Source organism: Sus scrofa, chromosome 6, assembly GCF_054392235.1.
Source record: "Sus scrofa isolate SSC_HxYL_T2T_F1_AM1 chromosome 6, Sscrofa_HxYL_maternal_Yorkshire_Landrace_v2.0, whole genome shotgun sequence".
In the NCBI taxonomy this organism is placed as follows: domain Eukaryota; kingdom Metazoa; phylum Chordata; class Mammalia; order Artiodactyla; family Suidae; genus Sus; species Sus scrofa.
In genome coordinates this window covers 52,008,076-52,032,035 of record NC_139388.1, presented here as the reverse complement: position 1 = coordinate 52,032,035, position 23,960 = coordinate 52,008,076, and the positions used below count along the sequence as shown (strand labels likewise).

The 23,960-nt window shown below is 47.0% G+C and overlaps 1 protein-coding gene across 5 annotated transcripts in view; it reads right to left on the bottom strand.

Annotated features, from left to right (window-relative positions):
- Window positions 1–23,960, bottom strand: part of SAMD4B (sterile alpha motif domain containing 4B) — a 43,116-nt gene that overhangs the window by 15,090 nt on the left and 4,066 nt on the right. The window contains exons 1-3 of one of the 5 annotated variants that reach the window (XM_084960578.1): window positions 12,369–12,509; window positions 11,153–11,552; window positions 1,049–1,519 (exon numbers count right to left, since the gene is read on the bottom strand). In XM_084960578.1, the coding sequence (XP_084816704.1) occupies window positions 1,049–1,519; window positions 11,153–11,552; window positions 12,369–12,419 (922 nt within the window). In that variant the 5' untranslated portion in view covers window positions 12,420–12,509. Of the gene's footprint in view, window positions 1–1,048; window positions 1,520–11,152; window positions 11,553–12,368; window positions 12,511–23,960 lie in introns of those variants that run through there. The other 4 variants (XM_021094367.2, XM_084960579.1, XM_021094368.2 and 1 more) reach the window with 4 other exon arrangements.

Sequence of the window (23,960 nt, the reverse complement as noted above, 5' to 3'; positions counted from 1 at the left end):
AACCTTGGCCAGTTCTATTACTTGTTATGTGACCTTGGATACATGACCTTATCTCTTGGTGTATCAGTGCCCTCATCTGCAGAATGGGGCTAATGATATGGTTGTCATGAGTTAAATGAGATCCTGTCTGAAAGGTGCTTATAAAAGAGTACCCGGCCCAGTCAATGCTCAACAATGTTACTACTACTAGTGCCTTGCAGCAGGAGTTCCATCTTACATGAACAGGCTAACAAACACACGTTTCTCAGAAATGAGTCTGTAAAGTGAGGCCAGATACAAGCATTCAGAATGTCTGAGCTGGAAGGGACCTCAAATTATGGTCATTAACTCAATGCCTTCAGAGGTCAGGCAGGTTTATCACACATGCCCAAAGTGGGGCGGGAGGGGCAGAGGCACACTGGGACACGTGTGCAGGGTCTAAAGGCGGTGATCAACACTCAACTCCACATTGTTGCCACCAGGAATACAGGCCTTGAGCTGCCAGATCTTTTGACTTTTCAAGAGAAGCTGAAATCTTGATTTTTAGGGAAAATTTCCGATTTCTTATGTTGCTGAATTTATTTAAAAACATAACAAAACAGTTTTGTTAAGTCTGGGATCAATATATAACATGTGCACAGGTCAGAAATAGCTCTGGTGGGAGCTCCCATCGTGGCGCAGTGGTTAACAAATCTGACTGGAACCATGAGGTGGCGGGTTCGATCCCTGGCCTCGTTCAGTGGGTTAAGGATCCGGCGTTGCCGTAAGCTGTGGTGTAGGTCACCGATGCAGCTTGGATCCCGTGTTGCTGTGGCTCTGGCGTAGGCCAGCAGCTACAGCTCCAACTGGACCCCTAGCCTGGGAACCTCTTTATGCCCTAGGAGCGGCCCAAGAAAAGACAAAAAGAAATGGCTCTGGGAATGCCAATGTACAACTTCTGTACTGCCTCATAAAGCTGAGACCCTGGGAGGCTATGTGATTACCCAAGGTCATAGAGCAAGTGAAGAGAGAGAGCCCAGTCTGACCCTTTTCAAGTAGGCATGGCCTCCGGGGACTCCCACCTCCTCACCTGCATTTGCGTTGCTCCCAATACTGTTGATGGCTGGCGGCACTGAGCTGGGTGGGTGGAAGGGCACGTGTCCATTTTCCCGGGGTGGTTTGTCCTGCCAGCCTGGTCCTGCCTCCCCAGGGCCCAGCTCTGCAGGGCCCCCCCACTCATCAGAGCCCTGGCGTGAGTGGTAGCTGGGCTCAGGCCGGGTGCGGAAGCCGCTAGCTAGCCGCTCTTCCAAGTGGCTTAGCCAGAGGGCCAGAGCATTGCGGTCCTCCAGTGTGGTGGCCGGGTGGATGAGGGCATAGGAGAGCAGCTGGCGGCTCTCCTCGATGAAGGCATTGCTCTCAATCGAGTAGGCCAGCACCTTCTGCAGCAGCCTCATGTACTCCGACTTGGCCTCTGTGTTGCCCGGCTGGAGCAGGGGCAGGTGGGACAGCAGGAGGGACACCACCTTCTCTTTGGACTCCTGCTGCCACTGGCTGACGATGGCTGCAGAGGGGACAAGAGGGAATGTCAAGGAAGCCGGGCTGGGGGTCTCCTATAAAACCAAGAGAGGTGCCCATAGCCTGCTCCCTCAGCTCCAATCTCACTTCTCTTCTCTTTTCATGACCCCGACTTCATCCTTTACATAGGTGATATCAAACACACCCAGCTTGCTTCCAGAGTCATTTTCTCTGGTTCCATCACTCCCACTCTCCGAAACCTGCTACACTCTGGAGTCTGAGCTCCTCCTGCTGTCCCTAGGCCTGCTCTTTGCGCTGTATCCCCCCTCTTTATCATCATGGCCTCTACCCCCTTCCCCCAACTATTAAACCAGGCTCTTTCCTGACTTGGAGGACAATAAAGTATAATAGTTAAAAGCTGAGGCTCTGGAATCAGATGGTCTGGACTCTCCAACTTACTAGCTAGACCTTAGAAAAGTCACTTGAATCTCATAAAGCACTGATTTCCTCACTTGAAAAATTCTGAAGATAATTACAGTACCCAATTCACAGTGCTGCTCTGAGATTCAATGAGTTAATAAAGAATGGAAAAGTGGAGTTCCCATCGTGGCTCAGTGATTAACAAACCCAACTAGCATCCATGAGGACGCAGATTTGATCCTTGGCCTCGCTCAGTGTGTTAAGGATCCAGCGTTGCTGTGGCTGTGGTGTAGGCCGGTGGCTATAGCTCCGATTAGACCCCTACCTAGCTTGGGAACCTCCATATGCCACGGGTTTGGCCCCAAAAAGACACACACACACACAAAAAAAAAAAAAAAAAAAAAAGAATGGAAAGTGGCCTAGCATATAGAATATACTTAAAATCTTTTTGTTGTTTTTTACTGGACTCAGCCTTTATCTTCACCCCTCCCAATTCATCCCAAACATCCAGATGGATTTTTCTTCCTAATGCACACCAGGATAACATTCTCCTGACCAGAAGCTTACAATGGCAACCAGCGCCAAAAGACTCACGTTCAAGAGCTCCTAGCCTAACATCACCTTCATTTCCAGGGCACTCCTCTACCTTCCTTTCCTCTACATAAAGACTCGGTTTAGGATAGCCCCATTTTTCCTGGAGCTCTCTCCATGCCACACTCACCCATGCTTCTACACTCAGGCTGAGCTGTGATTCAAGGATTGCCTGCAAGTCTCCTTCCTCCTATCCAAATTCGAAGTCTTTGATGGACTGCTAAACCCGCCCTTCTCCGGCAGGTGTTCTCTGGCTATTTATTCCATGCCCTGGTGATGTGGCGACATCTTCTTCCCCTCCCATAGTGTGAGGGACTGTCTGTCTTGTGAAGATAAGTGAAGCTTTCTCTCTCTACCCAGAAGTATATACCCCAAGAATAAGGCCCCATAAAGGAGGCCTCAGGAAGGAACTGTTACAGGTCGGATTGTCCTCCTTGAAAATCTTACCACCTCCACAACTAGCTCGATGGAGTGGTGGATGATGGGTAATGCTGACGGAGTAAGGGAAAGAGACAAAGAATACTAATATTTGAGAAAAGAGACAATGATCAGTGACTGGGGCCAACACTGTCCTTACTCTTGAGCAAGTGAGCTCATTCTTGTAGCCACGGTGACTACTGTTTTTTTTTTTTTTGGCTGCACTCAGGGCACATGGAAGTTCCCCAGATAGAGACTGAATGTGGGCCACAGAAGTGATGATGCTGCATCCCGAACCTGCTAGGCCACCAGGGAACTTCATGGTGATGATTTTTGAACACCTAACAAGGGAGTTTTGAGAGCTGAGTTACTGGGCTGTTGGTGAGGTCTTGGTAAGGGACAAAGGAGCTGGCTCTAACCCAACAGAGCTAGGACCCCAGAAGGGTGAGTGATGAAAAAGAATAGGCAAAAATGTGGCTTATGTCCCTCTCTCCCACTTACTAATGAAATATGGTCACTTCACTGGGCTCAACTTTATCTGTAAAGTGGTGCTCAGAATCATTCCCACCTGGCGTGGATGCTATGAATTGATACCAGGCACAAAGTAGAGCACAAAGTTAAGTCCTCAGTCAACATCACTGGCCATCATTTTTTTGGGGGGGAGGGGCACGCCCACAGCTTGCAGAAGTTCCTGGGCCAGGGATCGAATCCAAGCACAGCAGTAACAACACTGAATCCTCAATTGCTAGACCACCAAGGAACTCCTCAGCTGTCATTTCTAACACCATGGATCTTACAGTGGCTCCTTCCTTTTGAACAGCCCCAGAGATTCTAAAGGCACAAACCAACTCCTGGACTAGGAAACAAAGAAGCTAGGAAGAGGCATATATATAAGGAGGAACTTAGAATTCTAGGCATCTGGATTTCAAGTGAGCCCTGGTCTAGATCCCTCTGCCTCTGATGGTGGCTCGACCCAATTTCCTTAAGGCTGACATTCCAAGGACTTCTGGTCTCCTCTGCCCACACTACAAGTGGGACGCTGGACACCTGGCCACTGGAAGGCTTGCACAAAATCCTGAGGAATACTTTTTTTACACATCTCTTCCTCTTTATGACCTGTTTGGAAATCTATGACCTGGGAATTCACATAAACTTCTAATTCCTACACTTACAGCTCTAAGAAAACGAATTACATACAACCCCCAACTCCTGGCCATGTAAGTGCACATTTTCTTGGCCTGGGTCCCTCTGCCCCAAGCTTCCTAGAGAACCCCTATTTAAGTGCTCAAGGGCTGATCCATTTAGTCATAAATTCATGCTATGCCCATAGTACTGGCTAAAACAGGACAATAATATCACACAATCATAGTAACAATGGGTAGTATTTATTGAGCATTTACTATGCACCAGACACATGCTAAGAACATGATCATTTTTCATCCTCACCTCAGCCCTGTTTTAGCATCTCCATCTTGTACATGAGAATAATAGATTTGGGAAGATGATATGACTTCTTTAAAGTGACAGAGCCAAGATCTGAACCCAGATCTCTCTGCCTCCAGAATTGGGAGGAACTTTTATCTACAACCCCCACCCATCTCTCCAATGCCACAGATCTTCTTCTCCCTGTCCCTGGATTTCCAGATCGCTTTCAGGACCTTCCACTCAAAGCTAGGAAATCTCACCCACTCCATCTTCTCCTGAACCAGCTCCCCGTGATCACAAAGCTATCTCTTAGGTCATCTCCATATTTAAAGGGGACAAGCCTTACTGATTCCAGGGAGCCTTCACCTTTCTATCTCTCCCACCCCCACCTGGCACTAGATCACGTGGAAAGGAACTTCCTAGTACTCCGTTTCCCTGACTTAGTCCCTGAGTTTTTAGTTCCTGATGAGAAGGAAGAATACATATGAGTGATTAAGGTTAGGGACAGAAAGTCAAGGACTTGCTGTGTAGTTCAGGTGCCTGGGCTATGTGCTTCATCCTCTGTAAAAAAGGGATTACAGGGCTGCTGAGAGGATTCAGGGAGACAATGCATGTAAAGCACCTGACAGAGTCTGCCCACAGTACGCACTCAGTATGTGACTCGATTGGTATTCTTCTCCCTTCTCCAGCAATAGTCCTATCCCTTTAGTTCTACCCTGATGCTCTCAATTGCTGTTGTTTAGGCCTTGCAGGGTAGCCAGAGGCATCTGGGACAGAGAGAAGCCTTGTCTAGTCCCTCCCCCACCCTAGAGTACTGCCAGGACCCCAGGGCTAAGGGACACAGCTTCTCCTATGGTACTGCCAGGGGATGTGACAGAATAGCCCCAAGGGTTGGGCTCAATGAAGGACCTTATTCTACTGCAGAGAAAGGGGAGAGTGGTTTTGGATGAATGGAGGCTGACTCCAGGGAAATGTGTGTTCATGTGTCTGTGCAGCGGTGTGCTGGGAAGGGTGGGCCTCTCATGACTGGGAAGCATCAGTGAGCGCTGGAACTGATCCAAGAACTCTGCACAGCCTCGAGCCCCTTGGGGTGAGTCCAGCTGTAGCTGCAATGATGGGTGTGGATGAAACTTCCACTTTCCTGCCCAGATCAGAAAAGTCTGGCCCAGAGTTGAGGCATGGCAGAGGCCCACTGAAAACCTGCACAACTGAACCCAGAGGGTCCCCTGGAATGTAGTGGTATCTATGTGTGTATAACGTGCCCTCTAGGATCCCTTGGCCTCAGGTCACCCTAGCTCATGTCCTAGCAGAGTATACTGAGTAAGAGCACAAATTCAACAGGTAAACTTGCCTGGCTTTGACATCCAGCTCTGCCTCCATGACTTGGGCCAGTCCCTTAACCTCGCTGAGCCTGTACAATGGGGGTAGTTAAAAGCCCCTACATCACAGGGTTGTTGTAAAGATTCAATGAGACATGGAGTTCCCGTCGTGGTGCAGTGGAAACGAATCTGACCAGGAACCATGAAGCTGCCGGTTCGATCCCTGGCCTCGCCCAGTGGGTTAAGGATTCGGCATTGCTGTGAACTGTGGTGTAGGTGGCAGATGCAGCTTGGATCTGGTGTTGCTGTGGTGTAGGCCAGCAGCTGTGGCTCTGATTAGACCCCTAGCCTGGGAACCTCCATATGCTGCAGGTGTGGCCCTAAAAGCCAAAAAAAAAAAAAAAAAATTCAATGAGACAATCACGCAAAGCACCTGTGTTAAGCACACCATGCATTTCAACTACTATTGTTGTTACTCCTGGTTAAAGATCTAGACCCTGAGCTATCTCGGGGCTGGAGGGAGCAAGTCACATAGGAGGGCACATCTGGGTCTGCCCCTTAAGATTCCTGACAAGGGTGGGGAATTTCATGCAGTTATTTACCAAAAACAGACACGTCTCTGGTTCCTCTGAGCTACAGGCACAAGCAATGATGAAATTCTAGAGGTGGGTGGATGGGGGAGGAGATGAGGGAATGCCATGACGCCAATGACTGCTTCTCACCAAGCTGCAAACCCAGACTCCAGAGAGGACATAGGAGACTGTGCATATGAGTGCTCTCCTTGGCCCGGTGACCAGAGCTAAGTAGGTCATGACCCCGGGTGCTGGCAAATCACAGGAGCCAAATATATATTGGAGATTGCCACAAGAACAAACCTATTTTTAAATGCTGAGCTGTTGCAACAATCGTGGCAGCCTTAAGGCACCAGTTAGAGGGGTTGGGGTTTGGCTCCAAACATGCCCCTCTATGCTCCACCCCAGCTTACACAAAACACAGGGGAGGGTTGGGGGCTCACATTTTTGTTTGATGAACCGTGTTAGCAGAGCTTGAAAAGGGAGGGTGGAGGCACCAGAATTGAGCTCCGGTGACTCACTCCGCCATAGCCCACTCTTGACCTCAGTTTCCCCACCCAGATTCAGTGAGCCAGAGAGGGAGGGGCTTAGACCTGCTGGATGTGGGGACTCTGACTCAGAAGACAGGAGGGAAGATATGCAGGAAATGTGGCCCAGGAAGCTTTACGACCAGGGAGCGAAGGGGATTTCAGCTTCCTTGGACCCACCCTTCTGGTCTAAGTCAGCATTGGGGGGGGGGGGGTTAGAAAGGGCCAGGATTACTATTACAGCTCCAGGCAGGCCAGGAAGATAGCACTGAGGGAAGGAACAGGGATAATGACTAATGACAAAGGGAAACCTGTGGTTTCTCTCTCTCTGTTCCAGAGCCCCTTGAGGTGCTGCTTCTTATTTCCAGGTGTTGTCTCAGACTCTGCTTCCACAAAACCAACGCTGGCTGCCTGGCCTGGGGGACTTCCCTATACTCTCCTAGCTACTTAAGAGGAAGGGACGGCCTAGACCAGAGCCCTCTTCCAAGCCCCCCACTCTCCACTCCCAGTAGGGTCATGTGATGGTACCCTCACCACCTTCCTGGGTCCACCTAGAATCAGTATAAGCATCAAGACCAGTAGTTTCCAGTGGATGCACACAAGAGCCAAATAGAGAGCTTTAAAAAAAACCCAACGAAACCCAAAAAATTGCTAGAATCTCTGGAGATAGGACTCAGGCTTCAAGTTCTTTTTATAAAGTGATTCTGACATGAAGCCAGTTTTGGGACCCACTCACCTAGATGGAGGCTTACTGTACCCCCTGCCCTTTCTGGGAAGGAAATGGGTAGGTGGGTAGCTCTGACCCAGACCCAAACCTGAACCCAGGGTCCTCCTGGGATAACAGAAGGAAGTAGCAAGGTCGGGTAGATGGGACAAGGAGTAAAAACCCAGAAAAAGGCAGAGAGAGGATCTGCCTCATTGTTTTGTCCTCCTGGCCTGAAGGCATCTGAAAGGCTGAAGAAGAGCTTCAGACCCTGTAACAGGCTACCTTTATCCATGAATAGATGGATCGACTGAACTCAAGATGTGGTTTGGGAGGTAGGGGTGCATCTCGGTGGAGAGGAGGGACAGATTCTCTGAGGGGCCCATCCCATAAAATACTAAGAATTACTGCTGTACCTGGAGAGTATCTCGAACAATCCCCTCATTGTCTTGATGTGAATCCTCAGGCCCAAGAGGGGTGGGGCTAGCCCAGGTCACAGAGGTATGAGTGGCAGAGCTGGATCTGAACTCCTGGGTGTCCTGATTCCTATTCTCATGTCCCATGACAAATGAATCATCCAGTAGAGCACCAGCTCACAAACTGCTTGGTCAGCAGAAGAACCCATTACCAGGCCTCTCCTCTCAGGAGTCTGATTTAGTGGGTGTGGGTCAGAGGCTCAGGAATCTGAATTTTAGGTCATATTCACTCCCCACCAGATGATTCTGATGAGGATGATGCAAATGTGGGAAACACAATAGAATGGGAAAGCCGTAATGAACAGAGGAGGCAAAAAAGAGGATGCAGGCCTCCAGACGCAGGAAGCAGCTCCGTCCTTCACAGTAGGGTGGGACAGCTGCTCTACTTGAGGGTAGGTGTGTGAAAGGAGATACAGGCCTCCTTAGTCATGGAGCCCTGATGTCTATTAGGAAGAAGCAGTCAAGGCCCTGGAGAATTTACCTCTGTGATCATTTCTCTCTCCATTCATGCTTTTGCTCTAATCCTGGCAGGATTTCTGCTAACTCTGGAACAGACCTCCCTCTCTTTCCTCATTCAAAGTGTTCCCATCCAAGTACTAACTTGGTTTATTCTTACCACCTAACATGGGGCTATGGATAAAGACCTCGGTTCATACATTCATTCGTCAGGTCATTCCACCACAGTTCTTAAGGACAGGCATTATCCCCAACATCTCAAGTCTGAGATGGGTCTCAGGTTCTTGGTATAAGGTGTATGATGTCTTTCAAGGGCAACAGGGTAACAGCAAGTGTTTTAAACATGTATTAACTTCACACTAGTAGTTCCACAGAATTCTAGGAATTTATCCTAAAGATGTTTAAAGGGTACTTAGTAGAACACTACTTATAAGAGTAAGACCAAACATAACAAGTATTAAAGAACCCCAAAGTCAAATTCCAGCTCTACCTCTGACCAGCTGTACGACCCAGGGCACATCACTAACCTCTGCAGACCTCAGTCTCATCTGTAAAATGGGGGAGTTATAAGAACTTGCTTCCAGAGCAGAGGTGAGGGTTATAAGTAACAAAGGTAAATCGTTACTTGACAGACAGGGCAGGCTCTCTGTTACCTTACTGTTCCATCAAGCAGTCATTAACAACAATGAGGAATATATATGTATGTGCTGAATATGAACTGATCTTCAAGTTATACTGTTAAGTGAAAAAACCAAATTGGTCAATATGCATGATGTTCTGCTCTGTGTGTTAAAACAATCAAAACAATAAAAAAGCTGGAGGGAGAACGTGTGTCTGTTCATACGTGAACAGAGTATCTCACAAAACGTACACAAACTAGGAATGTCCAAGTCTAGAAGGGAAACCTCACTTTTCATCTTTCATATGCTTTTATTTTACTATAAAATTTGAAAACAAAAGCAAAAAATCAAACTGCTTTGATAAATAAATAGCAGTAATTATCAGTGGGACTCTGATATACAGCCAGGATCAGCAGCCAGTGCTTATCCAACTGCCTGCTCAGGATAGGGTGGTGGGATACGTAACCAAGATGCATGAGACACGGGCCTGACCCAGAGGAGCCCCCCAACTCTGGAGGCACAGCCATATCACAACCTCAGAGCCCATGCCCTGGTGCCAGAGCAGAGGGGAGCCCTTCCTGGTGCGGAAGATGGGAGAGTTGTGAAATGGCTGAACTCTGAGCCTGCTGTAGCCAAGCTGGGATCCTGCTGCCTACTGTCTATGAGACAGGGACTTAAGCTGATGGGACTCCTGGCCTGAGGAACTATCTTCCCCTACAATCATGGCATTTCTGTAAATTGTACATAAAATTTCAGAAAAATAAAGGTGACTGTTGCTAAGGCAGGTTGGCCTGAGAAGATGAGGGAAGCAGCTCTGGGGGTCCCCAAATCCCAATCCTAGCAGCACATGCTGATTTCCTCACCTACAAAATGGGGACAACACCACCACCTCCCTCATAGGGTTGCTGTGGGGACTAAATGAGTTGCTGACAATAAAAGTAACTGACATTTCCTGAATCTTTACCACATGCCAGGCACTATTCTCAAAGCTCATAACTAACCTAGAACGTCGGCAGCGTTACTGTCCTGACTATAAAAATGAGGATGGAGTTCCTTGTTGGCCTAGTGGTTAAAGGATGTGGCGTTGTCACTGCTATGGCGCGGGTTTGATCCCGGCCTGGGAACTTCCACGTGCCACAAATGCAGCCAAAAAAGAGGCACAGAAATAAAGATAAAGAAACCAAGGCTCAGAAAGGTTAAGGTACTTGGGTTATAGAGCAAGTGACAGAAGTGGGATTCAAAACGAGTCTGACTCTAGAGCCACCAAAGAACACCGCTTTTAAAGTTACTACACCAGTACCTGGCTTGTTGTAGGGACTCAACATGAACTGTTACCACACGGAAGAAGGTGGGAAAGGTCTGGACACTCCACAGTGGGTCCTGGGGTTCCCTCCAAAGCTAATTTTCAGGTACACATACCCCCCTCTTCTTTGGCCTCCATCTCTCCCTCCTGTCACCGAGGTCAACAGCTTCGTGAAGGTCCACAAGGCCAGAATGGCTTCAGCAGTGCCTCCTGGAGAGAGTTCTCTGGACTGACTCTTTTCTATGCCTGGGGCCTGAGCTAGAGGTTCTAGAGAAGCCTACCTTACCCATCCCAATGCCAACCTCATGGGACAAAGAGCACTTCTCTACTGAGTGCTCCAGGAACCGACAGGGACCTTATCTAAATTTTAAAACTCTCTTGAAGCTGTTTATGCCTAAGACCAACCTATCTTTGGGGGAAGGGGTGGGGGGAGGGTGTAGAATAGTAGATGATTTAGGAATTTGGGGAGAATTCTAAAATTCCTTTCCAGCTCTGAAGTCCTGGAGCTTGAGAAATGAATTAATGCTGATCTTTCATTCCTCTTTCACAGGTAATGGCTTTAGTCTGTTCCTTTCAGCAGCCCAGACAAGCCACTCTATGTGATGGGTGGTTTCTAGTTTGCACTGCACTCCCCCAGGATTCCCCCATCCCATGTCTGAGAATTTCTGGCAACAAAGCCCCAGGAAAGCCATGATGATGACCTGGGAGATCAAGGACTGCCCACCGACAAACAAGCCTAGAACCGCATTTCTTAGCACCCTGCTGGGGAGGCCTCCTCAGCCACCTGACACCTGTTCCTGTTCCAGGTTTCCCTCCTGTTGTGCTCCCATCTCTGGGGGTGGAGACTCACCAGCACTGTTGGCCTCCGACTCCAGCAGGTGAATGTCATTGCAGTCTGCCAGTGAGTGCTCCAGGCAGAGCTGCAGAAAGCGGGCCTGGGTGCGGGTGACTCGCTTCAGAAGTGACAGCAGGGCCACTGTCTGTTCACACTCATTCCAGCCCTTGAACCAGCCAGCAAGGATGCCCACCTGGTCTCGGAACATCATGGTGCCGGGCCTTGGGCCAGGGTGGGGGGGACGGCGGTGGCAAGGGCCAGCGCCGTCACATGGTCTCGGCTCCGGGCTCTGGTTACCTCTCCCCTGAGGGCCAGGGCTTGAGGACGTTCCCTGGCGTGGTGGCAATGGGTGATGGGGGGAAGACACCTGCTCACATCGGGAGAGGTCTTGGTCCAGCCACACCTCTCCAGGCTCCTAGAAAAGGAAGAAAGGGGGTCAGATAGAGGGAAGAGGCTGGAATTAGCCTGGTGAGTTTGGGTTGAAGGGCTAAGGAGGCCTCATAACTTCCTCTTTTAGGGTACATTCTCTGCTGAGCTCCTGGGAGAAAAATGAAGTCAATATCAGATACTAAACCAACTCTTCCTCCAATCACCAGATCCAGAGAAAAGGCTTGACTGGGACTCAGAAACCTAGACAAAGAAGAGAAAATGCTACCCCTCAGGTCTGGCTGTCATAGGGCCAAAGGAAGTGGATTTAAAGCAGAGAGTAAGTTGTTAAGATTTTTCTAGAAAGGGGAAACAGGAGAGGCTGCACACAATGGGAAAAGATCTGAATTAATGGAGACCAGGCCCTAGAAGACATGTGATCCTGACCACATGTCCTAACCTTGCTGGTCTTCGGCTACTGCCTCCGGAGGGCTGGACGGAATGATTGCTCACCTGCTAAAAGGACCCTATCGGCTCTGTATTATAAAATCCGCAAAGCTAGGACATAGGTGAGTGGTGATCCCGGTAAAGATCTCAGGCATGACCAGCAATTGTCTGGGCACTTAAAGGTAGGGGCAGAGGCCCTCTCAGAGGTATCCACAGGCTGCAGGGAATCTCATCTCCTCCAGTCCAGCTCTTCCACTCTGATCTCTAAGATCCCACCATTCTCTGTATCTCTCTCAGCTTTCTTCCTCATTCCCTTGAAGGCTACTCCTGACCCAAGTCCCCTGGGTTGGGAAGTCTCCTTGGCTCCCAGAAATGCCAGCCTGTCATTTAGACTCATAAAAGCCAAGAGGATACTAACCTGAGGAGAAGGGAACTCATTAATGTCAAAAACTCCCAAGCAAGAAAGCATCCAAATCCTCCTCTTAGGCAGGAACTACACAGGAGCTGTGTCAACTGGGCAGACAACAGGCCTTCTTCAACTGACTGGTTTCTGGACACTATTCTGAGCCTTTTTCTAAGTGCCTCCTGCTCCAGGTCTCCACTCATATTTCCCATCTGTCTCTCTCGCAACCAGTGCTCTTGGCTCCCATCCCCAAACCACCACTCGGCTCCATGCTCCTCTGGCTGCCAAGAGGACTGAGAATTCCACACAAAGACCCATTGAACTTGCTGGGCTCAGGTCTTAGGGAGCTACTGCCATCTTCCTGAACGTCCACGTTCCTGCTGAGGAGGGCTGAGAGGCGCACCTGACAATGGCTGTGGCTCACCTCACATCCTTGGTGGGACACCTGAACAAAGCAAACTAGCCTGGTTGTCAATCCCTTTGGATCTAAGAAACGAGGAAAAGTGTGGGGAGAAATGAAACCTTGTGCCCAGGTAAACAAGCCTCCCAGAAATCTTTTTTAAAAGCCAAATCAAATGTTGCATCCCTGGCTTAAAATCCTCCGATTTCCCACTGCATTTAAAGAAAATGCCTATAGGGCCCCCTACAACACTCCTGTGGCCTCTCCAACCTCATTCTGTTCCAAGTTCTTTCTTGTTCACTGGACCTATCCATGGCTTTCCAACCTACTGCTGGCTCCTACTTGTCACTCAAGTCTCACCTCAGTCCTTATTCAGATATCTTCCCTGATCATCTACCAAAGGAGTTTCTTGCTTTCATTTTTTTTTTTGCTTTTTAGGGCCCTACCTGCGACATATGGAGGTTCCCAGGCTAGGGGTCAAATCAGAGCTGTAGCTGCCGGCCTACACCATAGCCACAGCCCTGCCAGATCCAAGCCAAATTTTCGACCTACACCACAGCTCATGGCAACACCGGATCCTTAACCCACTGAGCGACGCCAGGGATCGAACCCACAACCTCGTGGTTCCTAGTTGGATTTGTTTCTTCTGCGCCACAACGGGAACCCCTCTCTCAGTCATTCTATTATATTAATGCTATTTCATTTATTCTACATAATTAGGCACCTTCAGATATCATCTTATTTATGTTTGTTGATTCTATCTTCCCATAAAAATGCAAACTATACAGGTGCCCAGTGCTGGGAACAGTGACTAATACACAGAAGGTACTCTCACTCTCTCAATATTTTTTTTTTTTTTTTTAGGGTTGCACCCATTGCATATGGACATTCCCAAGCTAGGGGTCAAATTGGAACTACAGTTGCTGGCCTACACCACAGCCTCAGCAACCTGGGATCCAAACCGCGCCTGTCAACCTATACCACAACTCACGGCAACACCAGATCCTTAACCCACTCACTGAGGCCAGGAATCGAAGCAACATCCTCAGGGATACTTAACCTGCTGAGCCACACCAGGAACTCCTCAATATATATTTAGTGAGTGAATGAATAAAGAAGGTAAGTATGGAAGCCACACTCAGGACTTCTACAGCCTTGGGGAGAAGATGATAGAAGAAGGAAAGGCCTAAAGGATGATAAAGAGATTTGAAAACTTTGTCCTAACAGAAAAATTTGAAGGTACTAAGGAAACCTCCTCTGAGGAAGAGAGGATTCAGGAAGAATGGCATAACTGACTTCAAATATCTGAAGAGGTAGCACAGAGAGGAATCAGACTTGTTTACTCCAGAGGAGAACGAGGTTATGTGGCTCTAAGAAAAGCATCATGAGATATGGGAAATGTTGAAAGTCAAGAAAATTCAGTTCTAGTCCTGCCCCAGCCACTATTTCACTTTAATCTTTGAGCTAGTCTGTTTCCCTTCTAGAATGTGTAAGATAAGGAGCTAGACTGGATCAGACATGACAAATGGGTTTTACCTCACAGGCTAACTCCAAATGACTGGTAGTGGATGCCTGGAACACTGTGGTGAAAGGGACCCTGAAGAAATGAAGCAATGGGGAAATCCTGTTGTGGCTCGGCACTAACAAACCCAATTAGTATAAATAAAGACGCAGGTTCAAGCCCTGGCCCCACTCAGTGGGTTAAGGATCTGGCACTGTTGTGAGCTGTGGTGTAGGTTGCAGACATGGCTCAGATCCCGAGCTGCTGTGGCTGTGGTGTAGGCCGGCAGCTGCAGCTCCGATTTAACCCCTAGCCTGGGAACTTGCATACGCAACAGGTATGGCCCTAAAAAATGAAAAGAAAGAAAAAAGAAATGAAGCAATGGAAATACCCACTAATGGAGAATGATTAATAATAAATCGGAGCATACCTCTCACAAGGGGATATTATGTAGTAATTAAAAACATGGCTGACCCAGATAGCAGAATTCAAATGATATATCTATACCTATGTATGGTGCTTTAACTACCAACCTGGAGGAATGTCCATTAAGTACACAGTAAATTGTACAATAATGGCATTTTTGTAAAATGGAAAAAAAAGAGCCATATACAAAAATTCTCATTTATCTTTTTTTTTTGGCTGTGCCCACAGCATGTGGAAGCTTCCAGGCCACGCATCAAACCCAGGTTACAACAGCGACAACACCAGATCCTTAACCTGCTGCACCACAAGGAAACTGCTATATATCTTACATATGAATGCCTACATATGTATATAGAGAAATGTGTAGAATATACACCCTATGCTGTTCACAATGGTTACCTTGGAGAGGAGGAGGAATTAACACTCTTTATATAACTGGCTGTACCACAAGGAACTCCTACTTCAGTCATTTTTAAAGATAAATGAAAAAAAAAAAATTAAGGCTGTATTCTACTTTCTGGCTCAGTGAGAAAGAGTAATGTGATCAATTATCAATGTTTGCCCTGGATGCAGCACTGATGAATGGCAGTTCATGTGCCTGAAAAAATCAGTTTCTCTTCCTAGCTCCAACATTTTGTGGCTTTTAGTCCCAAGGAGACAGCAGCTGCCTCAACATAAGGAAGAATTTTTAAATAATGTATCTCTCCTAGAATGGAACTGGCTGCCATGTGAGGAGGTAATAAGCTCCCTGGCTGCTGGAAGTGGTCAAGCAGAGGCTGGATGAATATCCCTCGGGAGTGGGAGGGATTCCTCTACTGGGTGGCAACTCATAAGACAGGACACGTTACTATTTCGGGGGAACATTTGTGACGGGAGGTCTGCTATGCCAACAGCATTTATGGCAAAAAGATGACCAAATCCATAAACAGACTAAAGTTGTGCATACTCTTTCCTATAAACACTTAGTGGGTTGTTACTTTTCCTAAGCAACAGCACTGTGTCCCCCAAATAAACTGCTGACTGAATACTGACCCAGCTTCTTCAGCCAAGCCAAATGCTAGAAGCAAAGCCCTGGGACACAGCAGGATCTCAAACATGGTGTTTGCAAGGCCAGGGTTTGAATGGAGCAGACTGGTGAGGACTACTGTGAGCTGGAAACACATACCCTGTCTAAAGGGAGAAGTTACTATGCTTTAATCAACTGCTGCCATGTGAGAATGTGGGTCCAGTATGGTTAGATCTTAGAATTTTTTTTTTTTTTTGTCTTTTGTCTTTTTGTTGTTGTTGTTGTTGTTGTTATTGTTGCTATTTCTTGGGCCGCTCCCGCGGCATATGGAGGTTCCCAGGCTAGGGGTTGAATCGGAGCTGTAGCCACCGGCCTACGCCAGAGCCACAGCAACGCGGGATCCGAGCCGTGTCTGCAACCTACACCACAGCTCACGGCAACGCCGGATCATTAACCCACTGAGCAAGGGCAGGGATCGAACCCGCAACCTCATGGTTCCTAGTCGGATTCGTTAACCACTGCGCCACGACGGGAACTCCCTAGAATTTTTTTTGTTTGTTTCTGCCTTTTCTAGTGCCGCTCCTGCGGCATATGGAGGTTCCCAGGCTAGGGGTTGAATCGGAGCTGTAGCCGCCGGCCTATGCCACAGCCACAGCCACATGGGATCTGAGCCATGTCTGCGACCTACGCCGCAGCTCACAGAAACACTGGATCCTTAACCTACTGAGCAAGCCAGGAATCAAACCCGAAATCTAATGGTTCCTAGTCGGATTCGCTTACCACTGAGCCACGATGGGAACTCCAGAATTTTTTTTTTTTTTTCCAAGAGGAAACAGGAGTTGCCTTTCTGGCTCAGCAGAAATGAATCTGACTAGTAACAGTGAGGACACAGGTTCGATCCCTGGCCTTGCTCAATGGGATAAGGATCTGGCATTGCCGTGAGCTATGGTGTAGGTCACAGATGGGGCTTGGATCTGGCATTGCTGTGGCTGTAGTGTAGGCCAACAGCTACAGCTCTGATTAGAACCCTAGCCTGGGAACCTCCATATGCCATGGGTGTGGCCCTAAAAAGATACACACACACACACACACACACACACACACACACACACGAGGAACCAGAAACCTGGACTTTTAAGAAAAAATCCCGTGTGTGTATATATATATATATATATGTGTGTGTGTGTGTGTGTATTTTTTTTCTTATTTTCTTTTTTTGGGGGGCGCCCACACTCAGGGTATATGGAGGTTCCCAGGCTAGGGGTCTAATCAGAGCTGCAGCTGCTAGCCTACACCATAGCCACAGGAATGAGGGAACCGAGCCGCATCTGCAACCTATACCACAGCTCACGGCAATGCCAGATCCTTAACCCACTGAGCGAGGCCAAGGATCAAACCCGCGACCTCATGTTTCCTAGTCAGATTTGTTTCCTCTGTGCCATGACGGGAACTCCTTTGTATTTATATATAAACACGTTCGCGCAGGCGCGTGCGCGCGCGCACACACACACACACACACACACACACACATTTTAGAGCCATACCCACAGCATATGGAAGTTCCCAGGCTAGGGGTTGAATGGGAGCTGTAGCCGCAGGCCTCCACCACAGCCACAGCAACTTGGGATCTGAGCTGTGTCTGCAACCCACACCACACTTCAGGGAAATGCCAGATCCTTAAACCACTGAGTGAGGCCAGGGATCCAACCCGCACCCTCATGGATACTAGTCGGGTTTGTTACCGGTGAGCCAGGACAGGAACTCCTTCCCGTGTTTTTAAATGTTGGAAAATAATTCACATTAAAACAGCAACAATGAACCACTACACAGAACAAATAAAGCCTGTAGCCTATGGTCCTTAGATCAGCTAGGCGCTAACAGGAAAAAGACTAGTAAGTCCAATAACTATTCCTCCCCAGGGCTAGAGAAGGTCTTATACTTTCAAACATGATTGGTAGAGAAGATTTAGTGCCCAATGGTGGCTTGGACAGTCCTCAGGAACGACCTGGGCTTTAGGTAACAGCCACTTTTAAGAATATATTATTAGGAAAGGGATAAACTACAAGTTTGGGATTAGCAAATACAAACTATATACTAATTAGATAAACAACAGGGTCCTACTGTAGAGCACAAGGAACTATAGTTAGAATCTTATAATAAACCATAATGGAAAAATATATGAAAGAGAATACATGTATATATAAACATAACTGAATCACTTTGCTATATACCAGAAACCATCCCAACATTGTAAGTCAACTACACTTCAATGACCATAAATAAAAATCATCCCTAAAGGAAGTGTTCCTATGTTGGGGCAGAAGAAGGGTGCTGGATATTTGGTCTGGATGGCAACTGGAGAGGAAGACTGGATGGCTTCTTCCATCAAAGGGCCAGAGGCCCCCAGTTTCCTCCTGGGTGCTTGGCAACAGTGAGAAAGGAAGACCTGGCTTGGTGAGACTGGCCAGAGAAGAGGCATCAACACCATTTCAAGGCATCTTACTATGACAGATTCTGGTCAATTTGCCTGCCAAACATTCATGACCATTTTCTGATACCAGGACCCTAAATTCCTTTGGAGAATTAACTGTCTTTCTTGGATCCAGGTGTAGACATGGAGTAAAGCCTGGCCAAGGAAAAATTATCCCTGGACTTTTGCTGAAACTAATGGGAAAAATAAGTTCTTGGTTAGGGTTGCTCAGATTATACATTTCCTGATATTTCTGGTTGCCATGTCTGCTACCTCGGTCAGAGCCCACTTCAGAATGAAGTCAATACAGATGAAAGCAGAGTCAAAAGAGGGAAGAAAAAGGGAGATTTGTTCACATCATTTGAACACCAGTCTCCAGCCAGCCTGAAGCCTCCCACCCTACCTCCCCATCCCAGACTTTTCAGTTATACAGACCAGTAAACTCCTTTTTGATGAGGTCAGTTTGAGTTAGGATTCTACCACTTTCAACTTTAAGCCTTGACTGCTCCCCTACAAGAAAATTCACCACTGCTCTAGTCTCTTTATCCTCATGTGATCAAAAATGACTCCCCACCTTTGAGAAAAGATACTAGAGGGGAAACCCTATGGTAAAGTCTCTCAAAATGCCTACCAATGTGGCTGCCATATTTGGTCTCTAAGAGACCAAGTAACCTTCTTTATTTATTTATTTGTCTTTCAGACATTTCTTGGGTTGCTCCCGTGGCATATGGAGATTCCCAGGCTAGGGGCTGAATCAGAGCTGTAGCCACTAGCCTACACCAGAGCCACAGCAACGCGGGATCCAAGCTGCATCTGCAACCGACACCACAGCTCACGTCATTGCCGGATCCTTAACCCACTGAGCAAGGCCAGGGATGGAACCCGAAACCTCATGGTTCCTAGTCAGATTCGTTAGCCACTGAGCCACGACGGGAACTCCGCAAGTAACCTTGAGAAACACCTTCCAACCCTAGAGGGTGGGAAATGGAATAAAAAATCGGCCAAGAGGTTCCAGGAAAAGCTGTCCATTGGGTTCTTTCCTTGGCTCCAAATAGACCTAAGGTACCTACAGAAGCAGCAGCACTGTGAAGTCAGTTTGACCTGGCTGAAACCTGAGCTCCCCTACTGATGCTTGCTGTGGTGACCTTTGGCAAGTAATTCAGCTTCTTCCTCAGTGAAGCTTGTTGTAAGAATGAAATAAAATGCAACAATGTATATAAAAATACCTAGCATGATGCTTTGCATGTTTTCACAGTCTATTGTGTCTGTCAGGTGCCAGGCTTATGCTAACAGCTTTCCAGGGATGAGATCATTTGCTCTCAAAAACTATGGACAAACACCGACAGACACATATGTATATGTGTATATAGGTACTAATATGAGTATATAACAATATCCTCATCTTTCAGATGAAGAACCTGAGGCACAGAGACAGTTAAAGTTACTTACCCAAGCTGGGATTTTCAAGGCCAGGCAGTCTGGCTTCAGAGCTCATACCTGTTCCTGAGAATAATGCTACAACCTCTTGTAAATTCCCTTCCACTGCCTAGAAAGTTGGACCAATTGGCCCTTTAACGCCAACATTTCTGTACAGATAAGGGAGGTGGGGTGGGGTCTTATTAGCCTTCCCACCTATTTATAGCCCTTCTAGGGCACCTATCTAAGCCTTTGAGGAACTTGCTCACTTCATGAACAAGGTAACAGGCTAGTTATCTAAGTTTAACTCACTATCCTGACTTAAGAAGAACAAGAGAATATCTAAAGCCAAGGGAGCCCAACTTCGCTCTTGTGAAAACCATTATTTGCTGTCACTGCATGGCTCTGGTTGCTGCTGTGGTGCAGGTTAGATCCCTGGCTCAAGAGCTTCCATATGCTGCAGGTAGAGCCAACAAAACAAAAACAACCATTACTTTCAGAAACCCCTGAAATACATATACAAAATATGTGTATTATTGCCTCGGCTAAGAAAGAGGCTTTTGTATGAATGGTTCTAGAAAAGGGAGCAGGGGAAGGGAGAAGCTAGGCAGGGAAGATAACACAGCCGGGAGCTTGGGGAAACTTGCATAATTCGAGACAAGTGTTTTCACCTCGCTGTGCTTTTCATCCATAAAATGGGTTTAATAATAATACCTACTCACAGTTGTGAGGCATAAATACTCTCATAGAGCTGTTAGCTAGTATCATCATCCTTGATTCCCTTCTCTAACCCCAACATCAAGTCCTGTTTTCTCTATACCCAACGTGTGTTTCCATTCACTCCATTTTTACTTCCATCATATTCAAATCTCCACCCTTTCTCATTTGGACAAATGTACTGCCTCCTGCTTCCATTTCTGCCTGTTTTCCTTGCGGAAACCAGTTCTCTCTCTTTAAAAAGAAACAAACAAGATCATGTGACTGTCTTGCTTTAAAAATCCTTACTCTTTAGTGAAAATGTAAACTCCTTACCTTGGCCCACAAGGCCCCACACGATCTAGCCTGTGTCAACCACTCCAAGCCCCTGTCCCTTCTGCCTCAATTATGCTTTAGTCACACCCATCTCCTTGCTGGTTCTTGAACACATCTCAGGGTTTTGGTTCTGGCTGATCCCTCTACCTGAAATGCTCTCCCCCAGATCATCACTTGGCTGGTTCCTTCTCATCAATCAAGACCTGGGTCATGTGGGCCCCAATCTTCCTCATCTCCACAGCAGGAAGGAGTCTTTGCTCAAAGGTGTTTCTACAAAGGCTGCAAGTCTTCCAGAACACCTCATCTGTAAGACCCATGAAGGAAAGGAGGACTACGGTTGTATTATTCGCTGCTACATTTTCAATTCCTGGCATCGTACATGGCACACAACAGACCCTCAAAAAACATCTGTGAAAACCTTCCCCACATTGCAACCTTCTCTCTTCACATGTAACAATGCTTTAGATTAGAAATGCCCAGATCTTCTCACAACTGGTGCCTTCTCATCCTTCAGATAGTCAGGCTCAATTGTCACTTCCTCAAAAAGGCCAATCTGACCACCATGTATACAGTGGCCAACCCCCCAACCCTTCACACTGTTTTAATTTGTTCATAGCACATATCACTATCTGATTTCTTTTGTTTGCTTATATATTTTTCCTCCATCAGAATATAAGCTCCAGGGAGTTCCTGTCGTGCCTCAGCGGTTAACGAATCCGACTAGGAATCATGAGGTTTCGGGGTCGATCCCTGGCCTTGCTCAGTGAGTTAAGGATCCAGTGTTGCCGTTAGCTGTGGTGTAGGTTGCAGATGTGGCTTGGATCCCAAGCCTGGGACCCCTAGCCTGGGAACCTCCATATGCCCTTGGAGCAGCCCAAGAAATAGCAAAAAGACAGAAAAAGAAAAAAATATATATGTAAGCTCCAAGTGTTCCAAGACGTTGACTGCTTCATTCATTGCTGTAACTCTTGTACCTAGAAAAAATACCTTCATAAACTGTTTAACTGCTGAAGACACTTGAGACATGCATACTCTATACATTGTGGTTCTGTTACTTGCCCTCAATCAGACCCTATTCAACAAATTTACCCTAAAATAAAACTCTACTCATAGTAATCTACTTAATCCTCTTCTAAAGTTCTGAGCCCTGAAAACCCAAAGCTGAGGTAGGGAACTGAACACCAGTACTCCTGGATTTCACTACCCCAGGGCTACAACCAACCCAGGCCAGTCATCTGATTCCTGTCTCTTCCAGTGAGATTGCAAAAAAAAAGTCTGGTTGGGTCAGACCAGCCATAAACTCTCTCTGGATCCAAACAATCATAGAGAAGAGAATGACTGGGTTTAGGGAACAGAAAGGTCCTGGGATGGAATCAGTCTTATCTGGTTCAACAAGCAAAAGAGTTTCAGGGTGAAGAACCCAAAACATATCTCTAAGAATCTTTTGTCACCATTTCACTTATTCAGAGAAGAAACTTTTTTCAAGCTGGGGCTTTCAGGAAAGGGTTCTCTTTCCACTATAGCTACTAAGGAGGTAGGGTTTAAGCCTAGGGGATTGCAGAGGGTCATCTGTTGCCACAAAGCAGAATCCACTTGAGGATGAAGCTAAGTCAGTGGAGAAATTACTGGCAAGATTGTTTGAACTCCTGGATGCAGCTAGGTCTAAAGCCATACTAGTTCTGGATTTTTCAGTACATAAGCCAATTACTTTTCTTTTTTAAAGTTTTAATTAAATCAGTTTGAGCTCAGGTTCTGTCACTTACACCTTTATCTAGAGTCTTGGCTGATATGAGCAATATTTTTTTTAAGTTTTAAAAATTAAAAAAATTTTTTTTTTTGCTAACACTGAGTACTTACACACAGGGGATTGTTCTAAGCACTTTATACATATGGGCTTATTTAATCCTTATAATAATTTTATGAAGTAAGATATCATTACCTTCATTTTTTAGCTCTGGAAACTAAGGGCCAGAGAAGTTAAATAACCTGTCTTAGGTCACAAAATGGGTAAACAATGATGTGGGGTGCAAATCCTGCCTGGTCCCCAAAGTCTGCATATTTAATCACTACACCACAATGCCCCAATGCACCCAATCCCATATGAACAGAAAATCCAACATTGATTCCAGACACTGTCATCTTGGGATGGACAGAGCCCAGAGACCTTCTATTTGCGCCACCTGTCCTCAACTTCACCCTCTGTAAAATGAGGATAATCATAGTTTACCTACCTCATTGGATTCCCGTGAATATGAGACCTGACAATACATGTGAAGCACTTAGGCGGTGACTGGAAGATAATAACTACTCAATAAACGGTGGTCATATTTAATATTATTACTCTTTGAGTCACTAAAATGCAACTGGCAAATACAATGCAGATGAAAGGGATCTGTTTTCTCCCCCCCCCCTTTCTTTTTAAATTTTTTTTTTTTTTTGTCTTTTTTTTGTCTTTTGTTGTTGTTGTTGTTGCTATTTCTTGGGCCGCTCCCGCGGCATATGGAGGTTCCCAGGCTAGGGGTCGAATCGGAGCTGTAGCCGCCGGCCTACGCCAGAGCCACAGCAATGCGGGATCCGAGCCGCGTCTGCAACCTACACCACAGCTCATGGCAACGCCGGATCGTTAACCCACTGAGCAAGGGCAGGGACCGAACCCGAAACCTCATGGTTCCTAGTCGGATTCGTTAACCACTGCGCCACGACGGGAACTCCTCCCCCCCTCTTTTAAAGGCCATACCCGCAGCATATGGAAGTTCCCAGGCTAGGGGCTGATTTGGGGCCATGTCTACGACCTATACTGTGGCTCATAGCAATGCCAGATCCTTTACCCATGGAGTGGGGCCAGGAATCGAACCCGAGTCCTTATGGATACTGGTCGGGTTCCTTACCACTGAGCCACACAGGAACTCCGAGATCTGTTTTCTTTCATCTCTGTCCTTTAGGTGAAAGAAGAGATGCCATGAGTTTAAGAGATGAAGTCTTTCTTATCTTTGACCTACTGTATAAGCTGCTTTCTCTGCCTGGAAAGCCATTCATACTTGTCCCTACTCTTGTGGAATGGCACAATACCACCTTTTCTATGAAGTCTTTCCAGATGAAGGGTGCCTTCTCTCACTGCCAAATTTCCACAGTATATAATCTGAACCTCACGTCCTACTCACATACCAACCCCTCTACTGTACCGTGAGCTCCTTGTAGGCAGGCCCCAGCATTTACCTTATGATCTGTTCACTCTTCTTACAGAGAAACAAAATCCCTTGAAGAAAGCTGAGACCTCTGTGGAGGCCCCAGACCTATACAGGCTGAAGGGGACTGAGAAGCCAACTAGGATGGGATGAGACAGATCACCAGGAATA